General features: G+C 41.8%; 1 protein-coding gene across 1 annotated transcript in view; it reads left to right on the top strand.

Moving 5' to 3' along the window:
* Window positions 1-616: 616 nt before the first annotated feature.
* Window positions 617-10,311, top strand: part of Ero1b (endoplasmic reticulum oxidoreductase 1 beta) — a 40,922-nt gene continuing 31,227 nt past the window's right edge. Inside the window, exons 1-2 of the mRNA XM_028769865.1 lie at window positions 617-915; window positions 9,480-9,599. Of these exons, the coding sequence (XP_028625698.1) occupies window positions 814-915; window positions 9,480-9,599 (222 nt within the window). The 5' untranslated portion in view covers window positions 617-813. The remainder of the gene's footprint in view (window positions 916-9,479; window positions 9,600-10,311) is intronic.

The raw sequence follows: 10,311 nt of genomic DNA, 5'->3' as shown, positions 1-10,311 counted from the left end.
TTTTCACTGTAGAGATTGGAATTTTCCTTCATGCTTTAAAGTGTATTATAGATTTTCTGGTGTTGGTAGAGGAGTAGTGGAGACATCAAGCGATGATACTTCTGGGGCGTGTGACATGAAGGAGGTGCTGAAGCCTTCTTGACAAGATGCCAGGTGGTTTCAGGTAGCTGCAGAGGTGAGAAAAAAAAAAAAGGCAAAGAAAGCTCTTGGGATAGCAAGTGAAAGATTCCGCCTGGCGAGGAAATCCTGGCTCCAGGAGGCGAGGCGGTGACAGGGAGCTACTAGCACAGTGGCTGAAGACCTGCAGGGAAGCCCCAGCCTTGTTTCTCAGAGCGACGAAACAGAGGTTCCACCACCTCAGGCCAACCCCTAAAACAGCACCCGCTCTCCCGCCTGCTCCTGGGTGTTTTGGAGCCCTCGTGGTCCCGCCTCATTGGCCACCGCGGAGCCCCGCCTCAGGGAGGCCGAGCGACCTCCGAGCCTGTAGTTCTCCATTTTCAAGACCTTCCCACTGTGGGGGGGCCCCAAGGGGCTACGGGGACTACAACTCCCAGAAGGCTGTGCGCAGAGGGCGTGATCACAACTGAGGACGCCGGAGGCGGGGCCTCCTGGGATGAAGCGGGGGCGCGCAGCACTGGTACATCAGTCGCTGCTGCTGGGAACCGTAGAGTGTTCCCTGTCCGATACCGGCGCTCAGATCTCGGGTCCTGGAGGTTCCCGGCTCCCAGGCACTGTCCCCTGCCGTTGTCGTCGCGGCGGTCCGCCGTTCCCCAGCCCCGATCGGCCGAGGCGACCGCAGCGGCCGAGGTCACCATGAGTCCGGGGTTCCGCCGGGCCGTTGCTGGGCAGGGGGCGGCGGCCGCGGTGCAACTGTTTGTCACCCTGAGCTTTCTCTCAAGTCTCGTCAAGACCCAGGTAAGCCCGAGGGACCAGAGGCAGGGGACGGGCCGCGCCGGCGTCGCCGAGAGGCCAAGGTGCAGGTGCGAGTGGCCGGCCAGGGACTGAGAACCGCACCGGTTAGTGCGGGAAACGTCTGTAAAGTGCGGCGGGCTCGGGGAGACGACACGCGTGGTGGTGGTTTACCGAAGAGGAAGATGGTGACGGCCAGTAAGCGCCAGCGTCGTTATCACTGTGTTGGTGACGGGGAGACACTGGTCTTGAGCAAGACGTGGTAGTGATGGTGTTGGGGACTCAAACCTCTGACATCCTTCCTTCAGGAGATGACAGGGAGGCAGGCCCTCCACCTTCTTCCTGGGTTAGAGGGGACATCACTTCATTTCCTTGAACTTGTGTTCTAGAGATAGAGCTATGTTTTACCTGCTTTATAATTACCTACCTGTCCTACGTATGCAAAGTGGCATACCAGGTGAGCCCAGTTATGACACTGGAGTGCCTTGGCCCCTAATGTGGGCCTCTTAAGTCTATAGTGAGGCTTGCTGGCTGGAGAGCCCGTTAGACTTTGAGGTTGCCTTGGTTAGGCTGGTATTACTGAAGTGTTCACTACATACTAGGAAGCCAAAGCACAGCTTCTTGCCTTGAAAAGAGGTAGGTTTGCTGCTTTTTTTTTTTTTTTTAGTGAGGAAGATTTGAACAGGTTGCCAGATGCTGCTATATCTTATCTGCACCTGCTGCAAAGTGTTAGCTCGAAGAGCCAAAAACGAAGAAAAACAAGTGTCTCAGATGGCCTGATAATGAGGGGCATGTAGTTTGAAGCAATTAACGCTCATTGCTAAGAAAAAAAAATGATGGTAACTATGAGAGTAACCGTGTAAACATGTTTTTCTGGCCTTGTTCATGGTGTTATGGGGCCCAGCACTAAATCCTAGAATGCATGAATATTCTGTTTGTGTCCATGTGTGAGTGCTCTTTAAACGAACGATTTGATAAAAATAAACAGCTGGGAACAGTGGCATACACCTGTAGCCTCAGCACTCAGGAGTTAAAACAAAACAGGACACTGGTCTACATATTGAGTTCTGGGTTAGCCAGGACTGCATAGCAAGACCCGCTCTCAAAAAACTAAACAATGAACCAATCAGAGTAAAGAAAGGGAAAGGAAAAGAAACCTTTTGTTAAACATGGAGACTCTCTGACCCCCTTCTGTGTATTCTGAGTCCATCTGGAACTGAGCGGAGGAATCAGCATTTTAAACAAGCCTCATAAGCATCTGTAATGCAACTGCTCTTTCCACTATGTTTTAGCCTGGCTTGGAAAACACTAGGATAGAATTTTGGGTATATCTATCAGACTTTAAAAAAAAAAAAAGAATTTTCTAGGCTGTCTGTCAATAGCAAAATTACTTTGTAGTTACTAGTTTGGATGCTTGGTTTGAGTGGAACTTACATTTAGAAATTTTTAATAAAGTCTGATTTCTCGTTTTCTTACTTGATATATGTCATATATTAATTGTATACTTTTTTTTTAATCACCAGTCCAGAAGCTTCACTTAAGGTTTCTCCAGCTACCAATAAGCACATGTAATTAGTGGTTTATAATGTACCTGTAATTCTATTTATTCTCTATCTATCATCTATCTGTCTATATCAACAATTAAATATTTGTGCACTTAAAAGTAACACTGTGCCAGTCTTCAAAAGTATATTTTGTTTCCAGTGGATACTTTCTAATACAGTTTTGGCGACATTTTTAGGTAGCACTGTATCCTGTAACATGTTTAATTATGTATTACCTCATCTTATTTGGTACATATCATACGTGGAGCTGTGGCGCTGAGTGAAGTTCAGAGAGCTTAATTGACTTGTTAAGTAACATAAATGGGGGGGGGGGGCTCTGCACAGCATTAACGAGTCAACGTACTGCTTCAGTGTACAGAAAAGCAGAGACCAGAAAATCAGAAAGTGGAACTAAGATAGTTCCTCTACTTCTCGTGCATTCTAAACTTGGAGGAAAAAAAAAAAGAGTGAAAGTAAAGGGAAGAATTATAATCTTTGAAAAACACCTCTGTTCATAAGAAATCAAAGTCATTTAAGGAAATAGGTACTTGGCCTTCTATATTGAAAGGAGGAAAATATTTTTGACTAGGTAAAAGACATTTGTATATCTGATGCCCCATTTTCTTATCAATGAAATGCAAATATGGTTCATGGCATGCTAAGGTACAATTTTCCTGTAAAAGGATATTTCTGTCAGATATATTTGAAATCCTTTAAAATGCCTATCTGAGGTGGCATGGAATCAAGGAACACACAGCTCCCCACTAAATGGAGGTCAGAAATGCAGGACTCAGAGTGCCTAACTATTTCATTACCCTGAGGATTTGTTTCTTTTAAACCTGAAGACCAAACTTCTGGTCTCACAGCATCATGGGGATAGAATTGGCAAGAAATAAACACCAGTGTCTTCCCTAAAATGGGAAAATCATAAGACCCCCATCGCAAAGCCTGAGCCCCAAAGAGCATTGTGAGTTAGTGTGAATTCACAAATTGAAACAAACTCACACATTGTTAGTGTGAGTGTGAATGAAAAATGAGCCCCATTTTGTGAGAAAGGAAAAAAGAAGCTGCTAGCAGTAGCAGAAGGGGAGGAACGTCCACTGAGAATCTGTGACTGTGAGCGGCCCTCACTGGCCTTTTCAGGCCTCGTGTGTATCACTTGTGTTAGGATAAGCTTCAACTGGAAGTGGAATTCACAGCAAACCCAGGTTACCAGAGAAAACAAATATCCATTCCTCCTAGAAAAATGTGTTTTCAACTCAAGGACTTAAGATTTTTCAGGGATGTTGTTCAGTGGAATAAATATCTAAGAGTGAGCCAAAAAAAAAAAAAAAGTAATCACAAACCACAAGGCAATAGGGTACCATGAATCAGATACAAATAGGAAGGGACGGTGAGCAATAGCTCACCATCAGCTGTGCCTACACAAGGTAAACAACTTGTCCTCCACAGGTGGTCTCCTGAGTTTCTGACCTATGCTGTATGGTAGGTTATGTGGCTTGATTGCATTTCCATTTGATATTTTTGTTTTAGTCGGTTTATTGGGGAGCAGTTGCTCATGGAAAGTTGAGGAACGCCTATAGTGGAAACACTAGAGACAATATAGGTTCTGAAATTTTTAGGTAGGTAATTTAATATCAATTTTAGTGTACTTAAGAAATGCAGAAAAGTGTGAGAAAACATCTAAAAGAATGGCCAAAAGATTAAAAAGAATGAAACTGACATTTTTTTTCAAAGTAAAATTTAAGCCAAGTGTGGTGGCATGCACTCATAATCTCAAAAGGTAAAGCAAAGCTAGAAGTTCAAGGTTAGTTTTAGTTGCAGGGCCAGCTCCTTGTTGGCCTGAGCTACTTGAGTCTCTGTCTCAACAGACCAGCGGGGAAGGGAAGTAAAATTTAAAACTCAAAGGATGAATTAATTAAATAGCTGATTAGACCTAGCTTAAGAAACAACTATTACAGATTTTCCTACTTGATCCTTTGTCACCTGCCCTTCTGCCCTATCAGCGTCACACCTAACAAAAGAGAATTACCACAGAGTAATCCACTTACTGTCTCTGTCCCAACTGTGGTGACCCTGTGGGTTACAGCCATGGATGAGTCATTTGTGCTCTTATAACGTGTATTAAGAGTCCATTTCATCTTTCCTACTCGAGGATATGGTTCCTGTATGTCTTCATATCCCCCACCACGTTAGTTTTTCTCTAATGAGCTGTTACTTACTGTCATCCTAGTGTATAATCTGGGGTTCTTGGTTTTGAGTTCGGGTCCTCATTGAGCACTTTAATGAATGAGCTGTCCCCTCCCCTTTTTAATTTCTGTATCTAGAAACATTCCTGAGCTGTCTTCATTTTATTTTTCCTGTCCTGTTTTGTTTAACCTATTCATTACAGTCAGACAGTACTATACTGTACTGTACTTCTACTACTGCCCTGAAACTGTTCTCTCTAGTCATGGTTACCAGTGTCTTCATTGCTAAGACTATAGTTCTTAAACCTCAGGTTTTACTGTTGGCAGATTTTTTTTTTCACAACACAACCCTTATTCTTTTAAGTGTTTACTTTCTTTGGTATCCAGGATGCAAACTTTTCTGGTTTACTTCCTCTGTTATAGCCTAGTCTATCTTAGACTCGGCTTGTTTCTCCTTTGTCCTTGATCACCAGCCATTTGACCCTTGAGGTTTGTGTCTGTCTTGTTCATCTTATATGGACACTTGGTTTTAAAAACTCATCTGTACCTGAGTCTCAGGTTAATATTTGAAGACAAAAAAATCTTAGTTCTAGACCACCATATTCAACTTTTTATTCTCCATCATTTATATTTGGGTGACAAGCATCTCAAGCTTCATAATCAGGAAGAAATAAATGTAGTACATTATCATTAGGACAAAAAAATCCACTATTCCCTCATACTTCTTTGTCCTTGTTGATTGGTAAAAATTAAACCATAGATTAATGTTAGTATTCAGGGTGGCATGTCTCAACATTAACTCCTGACCATTGGTGGTGAGATACAGACTTAATATAAAAACTTAGGAAGTCAGCCTGCGATTCCCTAATAAAGCTACATGTGTGCTTAGAGCAATTCTGCACCCAAAATTATCACCTTGATAAACTCTTCCACATGTCTCCCAAGGTATATGTACAAAGATGATTGCATAGCTCTTTAGCAAAATTTATAATCAATATGGAATATATTTGTTTCCTGTGTTGCTATAACAAATCACCACAGTTTAGTCACTAAAAACAATGTAATGTTTTAAATCTTGTAGTTTTGGGGACTAAAAATCTGAAACTCAGTTTTAGAGTGATATCCTTAATTTTATCAACAAAGTGGGAGTCCTGGAGGCTGTAAATGAGAACAATTTCTTGACTCTGCCAAGCTTTTAAAGGCATCTGTAGTCTTTGCCCTGTGACTTCTTCCTGTATCTTCACTGTCAGTGCTGTAAACTCTTCTAACTTCTCCTGACTCCAGTACCCCTGCCTCTTTGTGATAAGGAATTCTGTTTAACTTTATTAGCCTCCTTTTATTAATCCAATATAATCTTCATGTCTTTTTTTTGGTTTTTTGTTTTTGTTTTTGTTTTTTGAGACAGGGTTTCTCTGTGTAGTTCTGGCTGTCCTGGAACTCACTCTGTAGACCAGGCTGGCCTCAAACTCAGAAATCCACCTGCCCCTGCCTCCCAAGTGCTGGGATTAAAGGTGTGCGCCACCACTGGCTAAATCTTGATGTCTTAAGATCCTTAATCACATCTTTAAATTTTTTCTTTAAAATTGTTTATTGTGTGTGTGTGTGTTTGTGTGCTTGCATGTACATGTATGCTTGCTTGCCATATCGTGCGTGTAGATATCAGAGGAGTTCTTTGTTTCCAACTTTACCTGGGTTCTAGGGATCAAACTCAGGTTGCCAGGCTTGCCTGGCAAGCATCCTTAGCTACTGAGCAATCTCGCCTGCCCTAGTCTTATTTTTAAAGACGCTTACTTTGTAAAATCGTATCCTTCTAAGATATTAGGTTTGTGAAATAGTGTCTTAGGAATCAGGACTTGTATATCTTGGGCTGTTCTTCTGCATGGAACAAAATGGGATGGATAAGCTGTGATTGTTCATATACAGCATTTACATCATGGAAAGTGAATGAGCTAGCTACAAATAAAACTCAGCATCATAGGTAAATGCCAAAGTAAAATATTAGCAAAAGCAACACCTTTGCAGAAGAACTGAAATGAAATGACATTAACATTACTAAAACAGGAATTGTGAGTATATTGTTCAGGGATACATTACAAAGAAAGTTACAACAGTAAGGTTTAGTTTGACCTCTAGGTAGGTGTACTCGAGAAAGAACTTCAAGGATACAGGAAATATTAGCAGCTACATTTCAAACTTTTGGTGATACACAGGTTTTAAAAGTTACAGATGTGTATTAACAGTAATTTATCCTTAGCACGATGAAAATGGCCTTTGTGTGTGTGCACACATGCACATGGAGGCTAGAAGTTGACATTAGGTGCTGTCAATCTTTTCTCCACCTTGTTCTTTGAGACAGAGTCTTGAGGAAGCTGGAGCTCACCAATTCAGCTAGAATATCTGACCACCAAGCCCAGGGAGCCTCAGTCTCAGCCTTCCCAGTGCTGCCTCCCCAGCTTTTTATGTAAGTCCCAAAGATCTGAATTTAGGCCTATATGCTTGTGTAGCAAGCATTTTGCTGATAGCACCTGAAAATATTTAAAGAAAATAATAGTTTACAGACCAAAAGTTTTCAGTTTAAAAAGCATCACTAAGAAAGAACAGTTACCAGGTTTTTGTTGTTTGTTTTTGGACAGGGTTTTTCTGGTTGTCCTGGAGCTCACCCTATAGACCAGGTCAGCCTCAAATGCAGAGATCTGCCTGCCTCTGCCTCCTGAATGCCCGGATTAGAGGCATATGCTACCATGCCCAGGTTAGAAAAAGTATTTAAACACATGCACAGGCACACACACACACACACACACACACACACACACGACTGCTGTGACTAGTGAACCTAGAAACTCAATGAAATTTAAGCGTTAGCAACAGGATCCTGGGAAAAGGGTGATTAAGTGGAGAGAGAATTCCAGCTCTTGTAACATGCTGTGTCCGTGTGGGATGGAGTTGGGAGAGACATTGCCACTCTGAGGAAGAAAAATAATTGGATAGAACTTCTGCTTCTGGTCACTGCTTCTATGTCTCCTTCTATCTGAGGGCTTCCTGAACAAAACATTTAATAGGCAGAGTTCCATTGTTCTTAAAACCTTGAACTGAGATAGTTGCAAGTTCATGTGCAGTTGTAGGAAATAATACAGAGAAGTACTATGTCACGTTACCAAGTTACACAATGGTAACATTTTATAAAGATAGAGTTATAAACAGGATGTTGCCATTGGTAGAATGATTTGATATTTTCCTGGTTCTATGTATATTATTTGTGTGTACATATTCACTTTTGAGGGAGGGGGGGTAGGTTTTTTTGAGACAGGGTTTCTGTGTGTAGCCTTAGCTATCCTGGAACTCACTCTTTAGACCAGGCTGGCCTCGAACTCAGAGATTTGCCTGCCTCTACCTCCCAAGTGGTGGGATTAAAGGTGTGCCCCACCACTGCTCGGCTATATTCACATTTTAATTATATGCTGTTTCATGCATTCACCACCACCGTGAAAATATGGATCAGGTTATTCACTTCAAGCATCTACTCTGCTCCCATCCTCCTCCTCCTCTCCTCATTACTTCATGTCTGCATGCTTGCAATGTGTGGGTAAAGATGCTCAGTGGAAGCATCTATCCTGTCCTGTCATCATCATCACCCTGGAGGGGAGGGCGTGGGCGTGGGTGTGGGTGTGTGCAGACACACGTGTAGAGGTCAGATGACACCTTTTGGGAATTGCTTCTTCCTATCCGTCATGGGATCCTGGGTTGAACTCGGGCCGTCAGGCTTGGAGGATAAATGTGTTTACCAGCTGAGCCATCTTGTTCGTACTCCAGCTTGAACCCATCACACTTTCCACCATTTCTAAAACTTTTCAGAATATTCTGTACATGGAACTATAGCATGTGGGTTTGGGGAATGCTGGTTTTTACTTCGGAGACTTCTCCCAGGATTAATTCAAGTTGTGCATACATATTGAGAGTCATTTTTAGTAAAGCTGAAGAATGTCTTACAGAATTTTTTAGACTCGAACATTACCTCATCTATACCTGCTTCTCTTCATGGGTTTACGGAGTAGTGGGGAAGAACACAGACTTTTACAGCCTGAGAGATTTGGGAGTTAAGCCCATGGATGTCAAACAGTCATTGTAAGCTTGTTAAACCATAATTTTTCTTACAGTGAGGGTTATTTACAGGATAGTTTTAATGAGTAAATGAGGTGACATACTAAAGTTTGTAACACCACGTGTGGCACATAAACAGCATCCTAAAAGGAAGGTGAAGATGCTCTCAGCGGCGGCATCACAGGCTGTGGCTTCTAGGTTAGTCTGGAATCCAGTGGCAGCTAAGATTTTTATTGATTGGGCAGAGGAAAGGCAGAAGTATCTTCCATTTTGAACCCCAAAAGAAGGATTGGTATTTCAAAGTAGGTATATGTAATTTTCCTGGGTTTTGTTGTTTTTTTAATGTTCAATTGCTATAATTAACAAGTGACTGCTTTCATGATATAAATCTTAAAAATACTTTTTACAGGTAGTTATTTTGTGTGTGTGTGTGTGTGTGTGTGTGCGCGTGTTGGGGACTGAGTACACATGTGTCATGGAATCCATATACAAGTCAGAGGACAAGTTTCAAGAGTTGATACCTTCCTTCTACCATATGGAGGGAGGTTGAATTCATGTTGTCAGACTTGACAGCAGGGATTTTTACCCACTAAGCCATTTCATTGCCCCTAATGTTATAAACCTTAATCAGTAAAACTGGCCAACATGAATGAATAAATTATCCTTTAAAATAGTAGATTTATTAAGATATAAACATTATATTTATGTATCTTAGATCTTACACATATGTATATTCTAGGTGACTGGAGTTCTGGATGATTGCTTATGTGACATTGACAGCATTGATAACTTCAACACCTACAAAATCTTTCCCAAAATAAAAAAGTTACTAGAACGAGACTATTTTCGTTATTACAAGGTAAGGTGGCAATTTTTAATTCTGTTAATCCAAAGATTTCTATATAGTTGTCTGCAAATGTGATGTGTTTTATTATGTTTTTTTAAAACCTTCTTAAAAAACATAGTGGAAAACTTGTTTACTATATACAGAACCCTTCTTCTTATGTTTGGGAATTATTCTTCTTTCAGTTTCAGGTTTGAGGTGAAGATTCTTCCTGCCCATACAGACTTTGTCAGCCTCTGTGAGCACAGGTTATATGCTCTGGACCTCACTATCAGGCTGCAGCTGGGCATTGTGCGGGTATAATGGGTCACTGGTGTTCTTTGTGGGGGCTGCAAACTAAGTGATGCTACAGGTAGAACATGCCTCCACAGTAATTCTGTGGACTCTGTTTGAACCTAGCACGAGTGTCTAGGCCTTCTGATATCAATGGAAAGGCAGGAGCAGTCTCAGAAGTATGTCAGCAATCAGAATGCAAGGAAGCAATTGTAATTTTATATTTTAAAGGAGTCAGGTCCAAGGGGGTAGCCTAGTGGGTTAAAACAATTATTCATGTTTATTCATTGTACAAGGGAGTGGGCTACATGAAGCCTCTTTTGGTTCAAGTACTTCATGTACTTTGACCGTATTCACTCACTGTTTCTTCAGTCCCTCTCCTCTGTGTGTTGCACAGTCTGTTTTACAGCTGTATTTTAAAGCTACCCTTGGCTTTACTTTGATCTTGTTCTTG

This window comes from Grammomys surdaster, unplaced genomic scaffold, assembly GCF_004785775.1.
Source record: "Grammomys surdaster isolate TR1022 unplaced genomic scaffold, NIH_TR_1.0 194, whole genome shotgun sequence".
Classification (NCBI taxonomy): Eukaryota; Metazoa; Chordata; class Mammalia; order Rodentia; family Muridae; genus Grammomys; species Grammomys surdaster.
Note: the sequence above shows the minus strand (reverse complement) of the source record. Positions and strands in the feature narration are given on the sequence as shown.